The sequence below is a fragment of the Rhinolophus sinicus genome, linkage group LG04 (genome assembly GCF_036562045.2).
Source record: "Rhinolophus sinicus isolate RSC01 linkage group LG04, ASM3656204v1, whole genome shotgun sequence".
NCBI lineage: Eukaryota > Metazoa > Chordata > Mammalia > Chiroptera > Rhinolophidae > Rhinolophus > Rhinolophus sinicus.
In genome coordinates, this window is record NC_133754.1 from 82,328,086 (window position 1) to 82,342,513 (window position 14,428).

A 14,428-nucleotide genomic window follows, 5' to 3' on the forward strand; every position below is an offset into this window, starting at 1 on the left:
TTCAGAGTGACTCCTGAATATTGTGGATATTATGCATTACAGACTGGATTTGGTATATTCCTCTATTGAGTGTTCATGTTTTTGTCTCAGCAGGCAATTAATTTGGTTGGATTCACACTGCGAGTTTTCTTGGGCAGCAGATCAAATCTGGGTTTGGTTCTTTTATCTTTAGCGTCTCTGTGTTCAGTCTGTCCCACCAATGTGTGTGTGGTTCAGGGGTCAGTAAAGACACGGGCAGAGTTTAAACACAGAACTTGGGGCTCCCCCTATTGGAATGTTTTCTGAAATTTCCCTCTTTCCATTGTCTGTGGTCGCCCAAACTGCCTGCCTGCTGGCTCCTTACGCCAGAAAGTCTGCTGGTTTTCTGTCGGAGGTTTGGTCATCCTGCTCGATACTGACTGTGTTCTGCCCTCAGGATAAAAACTGTAAAAAAAAGGGGAAATCATCTCCAGCTGCTGCCATCTCCCAAATCTTACATCCCTCCAGAATCTGCCTGCTTTTCTTCACTCTCCACGATTGTTTGTGAGTTTGTCTGGAATCTAGAGTTGGGTTCAGCTAGAGCTTAATGCACAATGAATACAGAAACCTCCTTGAGATCTTAATGTGAAATTTTGTTAAAACTCAAAGCTAAGTTTGGAAGAATGTCATTTTTAAAACACCCATCCTTTCTAAACGAGACCCTGTTTTGTCTATCCATCTGGCTCTTTGATGCTTCTCAGTAAATTTTTTTTCATAGAAATCCTGTATATTTCTTGAGATAAGTATCCAAGTGTATCATATTGAAATTGCTTGTGTTACATTCCCCTATATTTTCTTGTAATTAATTTGCTAATTTTTGGAGACTGGAATTTATAGAAGCCTGATTTGCAACAGACCTCTCCCCTCCTTGTTGAACAATTAATTTTCAGTTTCCTTCTGAATGCACACAGTGAACTTCCCATCAGGTCACTAAGATCGTCAATGGTCCAATCGTTTCTCATTTGCCCTGTACAGTCACTGCCCTATTGAACTCTTTGGGTTAAGATCACTGATCTTAGGTTGGTTCTAATTCTGTCTCTTCAGTGTAGAGCTCAAACACATATAAGACTACGAAATATGCTCTATCCTTGCTGGTAACTTCATATGCTGTTAACTTCTAGAGATGTGCATGGAATATTTCGTGATAGAATGGGAAAGGGGTTCAAGCCGTCTTCTGTGCTGTCCATTTTTCTTTAGTAGATTGAACCAGCTCTGAGTGGAATTTTCCAAAACTCTGCAGAAATACCTTAAGACTGAAGTTGTTCTGTTCTTTTGGGAAATAATCATAGTTACCTGAACTAAACTATTAAAACAAAACAAAAGGGAGTTAAGAAAAAACTACAAATTAAAAAAGTAACACATTATTAAGTTTTTGAAGCAGACTTATTTTTTTAAATTAGCATATTAAAATCAAGATCAGAAAAATTTAAATCAAGTTTTCTTTTAAAGATATACAGACAGCTTCTGTTCTTAAATGTCACTTTTATATTCTGAATCCCCATAGCTTTCCACAAAACTACATTTGAAGTATTAGAAGTGTTTGACATATCACTAGCATCTAACAGGAACTTCAAGTTTGCTAAATAAAATTTTAAAAATTAAGAAAATATTCTTTTCCATAAAGGAGATCTCATTTCTTAAATTTAATTTAATGAAAACATAAAGCACTTTTAATCACATGAGTAGTGGCAATACTGGAGAGAAATATTCATTTCAGACAGGATACCTTATTAATTCATTATAATGCATAATCCTCTCCTAAACAACAACAAAAAAATCGCTGCTTCCCCAAAGAAGTTACGAGACCAAGAGCATACTAAAAATACTTTATTGTCATTACTAAATGCATTAAATATACATACTAAAGGGAATATACTGTGTATTTGATGAAACACATATATAGCATTCATCAAGGTAAAAAAATATAACACATAGCCATAGAATGAAAAGATGGTACACATAAAAAAAAAAAAAAAAAAAAAGAACAATTTTCAAATGTTACAGTAACTTTACAATATACCATAGATATTCTACAACTTTTCTCTTAAACAACAGGGGACTCAACATACACAGGGTGAAGAGATTAAATGCCAGATATTCTACAGGAGAAAATATTAGCATCTTGGAATGTTTACTCCTGGCCCATTTTCTGCCCACTGGAAAAAATTGCACTGTTTTTCCTTACTAAGAGGACACACAAAAAAATTCTTTCCATTATTAGGTCCAATCTTCAACACAGTTCTCATGATGGAGCGTTTGCCATGGTTGCAGAATGGAAAGGACAGATCTGCCCACTATGGGGAAAAACAGAAAGACTGTAAAGTATAGATGAAAGTTAGAAGGATGTGCCAGCTAAGCTTAGGTGCATTTGATTAATGCCATACTGTCTTCATCACTCTTACTATTACTTTGACATTGTAAAACAGATATGTCGTAACTCGTTGCCCTCAAAAAAGCTTATATCCTATAAAAAGGACGTCTTGCAATTTTGCTTGAATCACACAGAAAATTGACTTAATTCTGAACTTCCCCTTGTCTTGCTGTAAAGCAAAAACCAGTGTTTCTGCTATAGAAACTTTGTTAAAACTATTCAGATCAAAGATTTGTCATGATTCCATTACTAAACTTCATTAGTCTCTTAAGAATCCAATACAGAATTACTTGAACTAATTTTGACAGATTCCACTGTATTACTCTTATTTATTTTTTCCTCAAGAGAGGTCTAAGAATCCGGTAGTGCTATTATGAATATTGCTAGTCACATTTTCTCCATTGCATCTATAAAAGCTTCTTGAGGAGCCAAGCTGTAAGTTTAGTGGAATAGTCACACCTTGTGCAGGGGTTAACATCTACAATCATTACCAAATTTTCCCAGGGAAATTCCTTCGGAAGATATGTCGAAGACAGCTATTTTCTCTCTCAAGAAGCCCACCCAGAGAATTTTTGCTCCAGCACTGAAGCAGATCAATATTTTGTTTTTTCAGCGATGCACCAGATGAAGCAGGTGGAAGAATACGTATCTTTAACATTAGACTCACACTCAGCAGAGTGAGCTGCTCACACTGAGAAATGCAGAAAGTGTGACTAGAAGGACCCAATTCTTGGCTCCTATCGCACATTCATTTTCAGGGGCACATTCACAGATCAAAAAGGCCTGGGGAATCACCTATATCTACATTGTTTTGGTGCCATTACTTTTCTTGGGTCAAACTCGTGTAGTAGGATTCGCTAAGTTTATACTGCACATCCAAAGCATGTAAATTATCTTTTCTTATATATCTCTATCCAATGTATAAGCAGAAGGTTTTGATGTAGCATTTAAGTTAAGAGGAGCAAATTTGTATCTTGGGTGTTTGGCCACCTGGGGAAAAAAATCACTCAATACCTTTCCATCTTTATAAACTAAGGGCAACACTACTATACTGTGGTTACAAATACGATACACTCTACCAATCTAATAGCTATTATTTGATTAATTTCTATTTTTTTGATGAACCTCCTTGAATTTTAATTTATTCAACATTCAGGCTTTAGACCGAATGTCAATATGGCTATTTAAAATTTAAAGGTAAAACCGGAAAAGGATTGGTATTTGTCAGGTTTTAATAACTGAAATATTCAATTACACTATAGCAAGCTTAATAAATCTTACACTTACTTCAAAAAATCCACATTGTGCTTCTCTAGGTAGAGGACAAGCATAAAACTGCCGGCCCTTGTTTTCGCCATCCTTCCTCACAACTCGGAGAACGCAGAGGCGGTTGTGTTTACTGCAGTGAGGTCTGCAAGCAGTTAATGTACAAGTGCCATCTGTCATATTAAATTGAAGTTCACTGTAATGACAGGTTACAAAGTAACTATAGCATAATAGTGCTAAAGGGATCATTCACAGCTCCTCAACCCCAGGCTAGTATCCTGCTTGTACAAAGAAACTATCAAAAAGGAGACCACGGTCAACTTTAGGTAATTACACAAACTGCTAAGTCTTTTTCGTTCTTGGTTTTTCCCAGGTAATTCAAACTTACTTTCAAAGTGACCTATGTACCTAAAGCACGTCATTTAAGTTTCTAAAGAATGAACAGAGGAATTGTGCATCCAATATGTCCAGTTTCCTTAGTTTCCATTTGTGATACTCAGTTCATCTCTTACCCAAAATTACAGTGTGCCCACTTTTATTTCCTCTAAAAATATTTTCAAGTCCAGCTGCCCCCTCCCACACTGCAAAGTAACTAGAGCCACAGTCTTCTCTAATTAGTTTCTCATTGGTAGTAAACGCTCATCAGTGGCTCTGACTAGGACAAAGAGATCACTCTTTCTACTGTCTGCTTTAAAAACAATTTTCTATGCTTTTCTTTGATCAAGGCTACTATAACAATTGCAATCATATTTCAGCCAGAACAGGCTGCCTGGCTGAGCAGAAATGTGTATTTTGTAAAGCTGGTAAGGAAGCTTTTTTCTCCCCCACGATTAGGATCAAAAATATCTCAGGTTATTCCTGCACACAGTGTACAAAGGCCAGAAGCCAGCCTTCTACTGCAGTTGTGTGAGCGGAATTTTCTCTTTGAAAAGGAGCTTCATGGTTATTTTTAATTTTTTATACTTTTAATATTTTTAACAATGCTTTTATAAGGCATTTAATATTTTTAATAATGCTGTTATCAGGCATTATTAGTCTTTTTAATAAACTAGTTGAAGCGAAAAATAGCTCACATTAATTAAAACCATAAGTCCTTCCCCTTAATGTCCCTACTTTGTAACTTTTTAATGATAAAAATGTTCATCCTTTCTCATTGTTTAATTAATTTCTAAGGAAAAAAATATCATTCTTATATCAAAAATACTTATAAATCGAAGGTAGTTCCTTTTTCCCTGAGTCCTAAATTAGATGCTTCTCTATTTATGATGGGGTTATGTCCTGATAAACCTATCATAAATTGAAAACACTCTAAGTCAAAAATGCATTTAACATACCTCACCTACCGAACTGCATAGCTTAGCCGAGCCTACCTTAAACATGCTCAGAACACTTACATTAGCCTACAGGTGGGCAAAATCATCTGACACAAAGCCTATTTTATAGTAAAGTATTGAATAGCTCACGTAATTGTGCGTATCTCTTTCACACCACCGTAAAGTTGAAAAATTGTAAATCGAACCATCGTTAGGTGGGGGATTGTCTGTACATTCTTCACATACTTGTTCCTGTAACGATGCCTCAAGGCATCACATCTAATTAAACTGTTCACAGATATTTTTCTCTCAGTTTTATTGAAATGTAATTGACATATAAGCGATCTTTTATTTGTGATGAAATTGGTTTAAACTCATTTATAAAACAGATGCTTAACTATGTTACTTTCGATGGACTCACACATTCTAATGCTTGGGATGGACGCAAACATTCTGAGGGGAGTTTCTGAAACTGTCTGTGCGGCAGGCATTTGTAAGAGGAAAGCAGCTATAGGCATCGCTGCGTAAGTCATTATTGTGAAATACTTTGCCGGCAAGTATTTTGCTGGTTAAGTTTTTCAGAGTGGAGGATGGTGGCTTATATTTTAGAATCACGGGTAATACCAACTTGAAATAGGGAAGCTGAGAGGCTACAGGCTATTCTTTTCCACCAAACCTCTACATATTACCCCGCCCCACAAGAGGCAATATTAAAACTTTAGCTTTAAGAGAAGCTAAATATACACATGGTTGTAGGGAAGTCAAGAGATTTCAAAATTGGAGCAAGTGGGTCATAAACAGTGCTTTTACATTTTTTAAAGGAGAAAAGAGGTTAAGAATATTAACAGAAAGGAATGAAATGACGCTCTCATTAAAAAAAGGGACACACGCAAGGACAGTTTTATATATTATTTTGAAAGTGGCTGTGTGAGATAGCAATTAGTTAAACATTTTCTAACCCATTGGCTTCTACCTAGAAACATCCAGGGTTGCACATATCCAGGAAGAGGTTTAGAGTCTCTTACTAGTAAAGCTCTTCTGGGAAGGGGCCTAGGTGGAAGGTAGGCTTAAGGGGGGAAGAAAAGGCCCCAATGTCTCCTACTTCTGTCTTCCATTCCATTTCTTCCTTGGAATAAAGTTAAAAACAGACATATGCCATCTGAGTCCTGTACTCAGTGTGGTCCACCAGCATCATGTGGGAACGCCTTAGAAACACAGGCTCCTGCCCCAGATCCTGGGCAGAATTAGAATCTGCATGTTAACAAGATTCCCAGGTAGTTCATGCGCACATTATGTTGTGAAGCACTGAGGAAACATAACCAAGATCCTGATGCCACCTTGATCACATCGGCTCTCAATATGCACAGCTCATCTGAATTTTGTGATAGACAATATTATCCAAAACAATTAATGTTCTGATTAATTGAAGACATCTTGGTCCCTCTTTGTTTCCATCACTATTTAAAATTTTTCTAAACTATAGCAGAGCATTTCCTTAGGTAAACTTAGCATCTGGAATAGTTTAACTTATTTTAATAATTAGGACTATCACTTTGAATATTAAGACTGGATGATAAATGATCTGTAATATAATAATATATCAGGGGCTGGCAAATCTGTTCAGATAACACATGTTATTTTCTGGTCTTACGTTCTCTGTTGCAACTACTCAACTCTACTGTTGTAGCATGAAAAGCAGCCATAGAAAATATGCAAACCAATGGGATTGGGATGTGTTCCAATAAAAATTTATTTACAAAAGCAGGTGCAGGCTGGATTTGGCCCTGGTGGCTGTAATTTGCTGAGGTAGAGGTCATTAGAACTCAGAGCAATGTTTGATGCATAATAGGTTCTCAATAAATAGTTATTAATAAATAAACCAATAACATTGAATAGAGATCAGATAAAAACAATGATCAATTACCAAGCACAGGTATGTAATTTTAAAATGGATATTATTTTTTCAGTGATCAATCTATCACTGTTTAACTTATTTTACATTGTCTAAATTGTTTTTTTAATGAATCAGTCTCATTAAACGTAGATTTTGTAGTTCAGTGGTATTTCAAGATTAAAATAAACAGAGGTTCAATGAATCATCCTGAATGGTCCCAGGTAGTTCTGAAATCCTTGGGGACTAAACACTCTACAAGGTGACCCGGAAGCATGTGTAATGTGTCAGTGCTTCACTGCTGATTACAGGTATAGCTATGGCAACCCTGATGGCAGCAGACATGAGAAAATGTTACTGATTCTGCTAGTTTGGTTTCACTCATCTACGTGGTGAGTCTTTGTATCAGCTCAGGAAAAAGTTCAACCTGAAACACACGCATTCTTTGAAAAGGATATGTGATTTGCTCTGTGTTTACCGGAAGTGTAACAAAGACTCAAAACTGTACATAGCAGTTATTCTTAGCTTCTTGAAAATTGGTTCAACCATCTAATTTATAATCCAGTAGCTGGATAAACTTCAAGTATATCTAAAGACCCATCCGAAAATATGCCTTATCAACATGTAGTGATGAGATCAGTCATTAAGAGAACGAAAAGCAAATTAATTACCAAATAATTATTAAAGAAAAAATAAAGTGGCTATAAATTCTGAGTGGGCCACCTGCTTTAATCGCATTATGTTGTGAGCTTCTGAAAGGGATCTCGTCCACAAGATGAACACTGTAGCTGCAAGATGAGGAAAAAATGAAATAAATGACAGTAATTTGCAATTTATTCCTTGTAAAGTAGCTGGGTGCAGAAGGGTTGCTGGGTAAGTGTATTTCATCACTTGACATTTATTTTGCTAGATGATCTTGATTGATTTTAGAGTCTTAGTCCTGGGGTTCTTATATTCTACACATACACATGCTGCAGTATTTCTAAGTAATGTTGTAGGCTGTGATTAATCATATGACCCTATTACTAATGGCTTATGAAGAAATCACTTAAATTTAAGGTTACATTAATGTTTTTCTTAAATCCCTAATTTATTAATTAAATTGTCTGGGACTTTCTACAAAGCGCTAAGGAAATAAAAATATGCCAAGATATTTCATCAGGGTATAGCAAATGCCACAATATTTTAAGATTATCGCATCTACTTCTTTCCACTTAAGCTACAGAACAGAAGAGGCTGTTAAAAAAGATTTTCTTACAGGATAGCTGCCCAACTCAGACTCTCTTAACTAGCTCCTTCACGAACTTTTATCATGGGACATTAATTAGGGTTAGAGTGAAAAGTGGTATACTGAGCCACTCAAAGTTTGGCCCTCAGACTTTAATTCAAATGTGTAACATTTGGGAGTATTGTGGACAAAAGTTAAACCAGTTATTATAAATGATTATAAACAATTTTTTTAAAGAAATCAGTCAAGGAAAAATTATCAAGATTAACTAATGGTACACCTGAAACTAATTAAAAAAAAATGTTAACTAATGGCAAATTTGGAGTTGGGATAGGAAACTTGAGATAAAAGCATCTATTGACCAAACCTCTCAGAAATCGCTTGTGACATAAGCTCTAAGGATTCCCAGAGGTTGGTCTGAAAGTGTACACCAAGTGGTTCCTCATCTCACTCCAGAAAGAAGAATCTTTGCATCAGCAGAGGCAGAGATAATCAAGAGAAGAAGCTAGCAATCAGAATCCCTTTAAGATTACTTTAGATCCCCTCCACAGTAACTCTCTCCTTGTCTTCCATTGGCAAGACAAGACACATGGTAAGAAGATTCTTCACCTTCACTCCATTTAAAACACTCTTTATTGCATTTAAAAATGTGGGGTATACAGAACCTCCTTTCTGAAGGAAAAAAAAAAAGGCAAAAACAAAAACAAACAGCTTGGAAAAGAAAATTGTGGAGAGATGTCTCTCTGATGAAGGTGTCCTGTTAAGATAGCTGGGAAGTCCAGAAAAAGGGACTAAACAAGGTGGGGAAGGAGTGTGGGAAGTTTTAGGAGCTGCCAGTAATCATTAAGGATCCTGGAATAACACTGTTATTAAGTTTTCTGTATCTCTGATGAGAGCAGTTGGGGTCCTCTCCAGGATGTGCCATTGGCAATCTCATAAAACATGTCTGGTTGGGCAGTATTTATTAATTGGAAGTACAACTCTAATTTCAGATACAAAAGCAGCACACATGCTCTTTAGGCCATTTTGGTTGAAACAAAAAATACCATCCCAGATGGTTGTTTGAGATATAGCCACTTTTCTTTAGCAGAAATGTCACTAAAAGAATCTCAGATCCCTCTCTTTAGAATAGAAGACACTTACTAAACTGTTATAAATGATAATCTCCCTTTCAGAAGATCTTTTGTTGGAAGGAAATTAAATAGAAATGCTAACAGTGGTGATTGATAACCGGTAAGATTATGGGGGATTTAAACATTTTTCTTTATACTTTCCAAAATTCTGTATTGAGCATGTATATGGTTACAGTCAGAAAAAAATAAATAAATAAATAACTTTTTCCAGATGTAGGAGATTGTGCTTTTCATTGCCTTGCCCTCTCATACATTATAAACTGGAGAAGGCAAGGGAAGCTCATGACTATAATTGTCTCTCAGGGTTTGACTTATTGAACCACAACCAACTCAACTTCCCTACCATGGATGATTTTTCTGCCTTCTTAAAACTTAATGCATTGAAATCATATGGTTCTCCATTTTTTCTGCCTGACTTATTTTGCTTAGCATTATAATCTCAAGATTCATTCATGTTGTCACAAATGCACTATTTCATCTTTTCTCATGGCAGACTAGTATTACATTGTATATACCACAACTTCTTTATCCAATCATCAATCAAAGGACACTTTGGTTGTTTCCATGTCTTGGCCACCATAAATAAAGCTGCAACGAACATCAGAGCACATATATCTTTACGGATAAATGTTTTCACATTTTTTTGGGTAGATACCCAAGAGAGGGATTGCTGAGTGATACGGTAATTCTATTTTTAATTTTTTGAGGAATCTCCCCACTGCCTTCCATAGCAGACGTACCAATCTGCATTCCCACCAAGAGTGTAAAGTTGAGAACCTTTGATTTTGCTGATATGTGGTATATGAAACTGAAAACAACAAAGGAACAAGACAAACAAATGAAGAAACAAAAGGTCATAGACACAGACAATAGTTTAGTAGTTAGCAGAGGGTAGGGGGTGAGCGGGGTGGTAGATGAGGATAAAAGGGATCAAGTTTCTGGTGATGGAAGGAGAACTGACTCTGGATGGTGAACACACAATGTGATATATAGATGACGTATTACAGAATTGTACACCTGAAACCTATGTAAATTTACTAACGATTGTCACCCCAATAAACATGAATTTAAAAAAAACCAAAAAACTTAATGCAAATACCTTAAAGATCCAGGTTAGAAGCATCATACCTGTTAGAGAGTCCACCATTGCAACTTTCAAGACCTGGTGATGAGTAGCGAGTTGTTTTCTGTTTTTTATATGCTGGACTAAATAATTTAGACTGAGAGCAAACTGTGGGTGATGCTGTGTTAGACAGGTGTGTTACATTGTGGGCTCTCTCCTTGGAGGGGTGTGGTGTATCATTAAAACAAACGTTGGTGGGAGGAGCGTTTTGAAATTCCCCATCTAGTATCTGGTTTGGGCTTTTCTTTCTTTCCGAAGTACCAGATTTATTGCTAAAATCGGTCAAGACGAGGGTTGTAGCTCCAAATGCAGTTTTCCTGTTGATCTTTACTTCTGTACTTAGTTTTCCAAAGTTATTACAAGGGTATTTCACCAAGTTGTTAAAGGCAATAGAATTTTCTTCATTCTTGAGTATTGAATCTGGAAGGAGAAATAAAGACTTCTGCAATGTTCCTATAAATATAATATTGACTATTTGAAACATTTTTTTTTTTATTTGACTAAAGCATTTAGTTCACTTATTACAGTGAACTAATATATGGAACTAATAACACAAAGTTAGCTTGGGCAGGTCACAATTAACAACGTTCTGGTTAGGGAATGAAGAATTATAAAACGTATAAAATTTCAACAATTTGTAGGGGCTCAGAGTTGGGGTTTAACAAAGATTTAGATTTGTTTCATATTATGTTTAAGTATTTAAAGGTTATTCAGCTATCACTTTTGTTATTATTAGCCACAGAGTTAAAGCAGTAGTAATTGAGAGGTGATATCTCAAAAAGCTTTAGATCAGCAGTTAGTGGCCTACATCTGAACTGTCAGGAATATTTCTGTGAATGACAAGACAAAGTGAAGGGCTTATTAAAATTAAGAAAAGTTGAATTTCAAAGACTTAACATTTATTACAAATGTTTCAACAAAGCATCCTAGGATTTTGGAATCTGTACTGTAATATATTCTAAATGGTAGTTAAGCTACAGATCCATTATACTCAGAAAAAAAGAACAAGAAAATAGTGAGATGTGTCAAGGCATTTCAGAATGTTGAAATAAATGTGGAAACCTAAGACTGTAGTTTTCCAAAGGCTCTTATTGAATGATACTGAAGAGGGAGGGATAGAAATAGGAGATGTGGTCCCTTCCGCTCCTAACAAAGCTGTACAAGGGGCGAGGCTGGCCCTTCTGGCTCGGAGAACAAAACACGACATGATAGCCAACACAATGTGGGGGTCCCTAAGTCAAGAATGAACTTTCTCATCTCTAATTGAAGAAAGAAAGAACACTCTGAGAACACAATAGAAGCCGCATCAATGAGATGGCTCATAATCACAGGTTTCCTCTGAGGTTTTACATTCTCTGAACGCATGAAATTGTGAGCTATGAAGAGTTATTTTGAAGGATTTCAATGAAATCAGTACAATTGTCTGGGTAAAGATTTTAATAACAAGGGTAGGAAGGATAAAGAAGAGGAAAAAAAATTCAGCAGTTTTCTATTCCACCTGCGAAGATATTCTTACAGAAATCCTCCCTTTCAATTTATGAGACACTTGGACTGAATTACAAACTCAAAAGTTGCTGAAATCTGCATAAAACAAAGCTTTATTGAATAATTCATCAGAAACAGTAGAGAACAGATGTGATCATCTCAGTTTTTTGAGATACAAAGGCACAGACTCTTTTAGCACCAGCATGTTTTCCCTCCCTCTCAACAGATTATTAGTGAGGTTTACATGCAAAGGCTGGCAATTCTTCTAAACCTTTCAGAAAGAAAGCATTTTCTTCAGTTATGAAATATCAGGAGAGAAGAAAATATACACCTGAGTGGGTATAATCAAACTTCTTTAAAAGGGAATGAACTCAAAATCCAAATTCAGTCTTACCAATAGGCCTTGCAGTCAGGCAAGCATCACACGCCATAGAGGAAGGCATGTTTATCAGCGTGCAGCTCACACATGTCCACTGCTCTTCACATTTCCGTGCTACGTCGCCCCTAAGATGATCCCTGCTGCTAGATGTCCAGCTGACGGTGCTGTTTCTAGTTGGCAGCTGCCTATAAAAGAATTTTTAAAGTTAATAATTAATGCTGTTATAAGTGCCTTTTTCTTACACATCCATTGTTATGTTAGAAACTTACAGACCCATTCATATACCCAAAAGCTACCAGTTTATGATTGCTTACAAGTTCTAACTGTCTCAGAATAAAATGTTTTCACTTGGGTCCCAGTGATTGCTGTCAAAGACAAATGCCAAATAAAATATTTTATTCAAAGAGTTGTATGTTTTTTTGTGTTTGTTTGTTTGTTTAACCAATTAAAATTATTGGACATAACCACTAGAAAGCATTTCTCAAAAAAGGTTTTAGCTAAGTGGTACTCTTCCCAAAGCAAAACTGAAATATCTTTATTGAACCAAATTAGGGGGGAGAAAAAGTTAATTAGGCAGAAATTAGAGTATTGAAAGTAAAATGAAAAAAGTTTTAATGTTTACTTCATGTGCCCTGAAAACTTCATGTGCCTCCGGAATTTCTCAACAGTATCTACTAAGTTCCCTCTCAATTAGTTGATCTATAACGATGCCAAGGATCCTTGTGTTATTTCTCTTCAAGGTACAACTGTTTTATGTTGAATAGCTAATTAATGGATCGGTAAGGAAACAATAAAACCAACCCTGACTTTTGGCCACAAACGTAAATCATGATTCTCGACTTGGAATTCTTAACTGTTTCTTGTTACACAAAATGCCTTTACAAAGTTCTGATGTCATCCTGCACGTTAATACGCAGCCCGAAGTCTACAGAGCACATCATGTGGTTAAGCAACCATGACAGTGTCATGGATTCCTTTCATGATTCCAAACATTAATATTGAAAAAAGCTCCTCTGAGAAAGGCCAAGTACCTTACATTTCAGAATATGGGTTCTTTGACTTTCAGAGATAGCCTTGCCTTCTGTAACATTTTGCCCCTTACATATGTAATAACACCAGTTTTAAAATTCAGATCTGTCTGGTAAAATAATAAATAGCCTAGGAAAGTCTGAAAGGAAGACACACCTCGTTATGGTTCTTTATCTTTACTTATCTTGATTTAATGGTGCTCAATAACTCTTATTCCTGGGGAACACCAGGGCTTCTGTAGAATTGATTTACTTGACCTAATCCCTGCCCTTTACTTACTTACTCCAAAAGACAACATGATGCATTTATTCATAATGAAGTAAACACAATCTAACAACCTTCAGATTTTCAATGCGCTCTAACTTTTCCCCATGTTCATCTTCTATCCTTTAGATTTCACTAACTATAAGGGGATATGTATTGTTACATATAGAAGCTTTAAAAGCATTTTTTCCTTACTGTTCTATTTCTTAATCACCTACAAATTAATTCTTTCCTATTTCCATTTGGACATGTAGCAGGAATTTCAAATTTAACGTGTCTGCAGTAGGCTGAATAATGGCCTCCCAAAGACAGCAGGGAATAATACCAGGAACCCAGAAATGTTACTTTATAAAGAAAGAGGATCTTTGCAGATGTAATCAAGGGTCTTGACACGAGGAGATTATCCTGGCTTATCTGTGTGGACCCTTAATCCAAACACAAGTATCCTTATAAGCGAGAAGCAGAGGGAGATTTGAAACACACACAGAAGAGAAGTGTAACCACAAGAGGTAGAAATTAGAGTGATGTGGCCACAAACGAAGGAACACTGGTGGCCACCAGAAGCCAGGAAAGGCAAGGAATGAATTCTCACTGAGATGGGCCAGAGGGAGCACAGGCTTGCTTCACCTTGATTTTGGCCCAGTAAAACTGACGGTGAGCTCCTGGCACCCAGAGCAGTGAGAAAATAAATTTCTATTGTTTTAAGCTATCAGGTTTGAGGTACTTTGTTATGGCAGTTACAGGAAATCAGTGCAAGTCAAATTCATGATTCCCATTCCCCCTCAGTAGGCAGCTCTATTAGTTTGTCTCAATTCAGTAAATGGCATCACCATGCACGCAATTGATTAGGCCCAAAACCTATGAGTCATCCTAACACTTCTTACCCTCCCACCCAATCAGCAAATCCTGGAGGCTCTGCTGCAGAGGC

The 14,428-nt window shown here is 36.4% G+C and overlaps 1 protein-coding gene across 2 annotated transcripts in view; it reads right to left on the minus strand.

Moving 5' to 3' along the window:
- Positions 1-1,829: 1,829 nt before the first annotated feature.
- NEIL3 (nei like DNA glycosylase 3) overlaps positions 1,830-14,428 on the minus strand; it is a 44,372-nt gene continuing 31,773 nt past the window's right edge. Inside the window, exons 7-10 of one of the 2 annotated variants that reach the window (XM_019749439.2) lie at positions 12,223-12,392; positions 10,349-10,763; positions 3,677-3,851; positions 1,830-2,312 (exon numbers count right to left, since the gene is read on the minus strand). In XM_019749439.2, coding sequence (XP_019604998.2) covers positions 2,133-2,312; positions 3,677-3,851; positions 10,349-10,763; positions 12,223-12,392 — 940 coding nt within the window. In that variant the 3' untranslated portion in view covers positions 1,830-2,132. The remainder of the gene's footprint in view (positions 2,313-3,676; positions 3,852-10,348; positions 10,764-12,222; positions 12,393-14,428) is intronic. The other variant, XM_074331566.1, reaches the window with a different exon arrangement.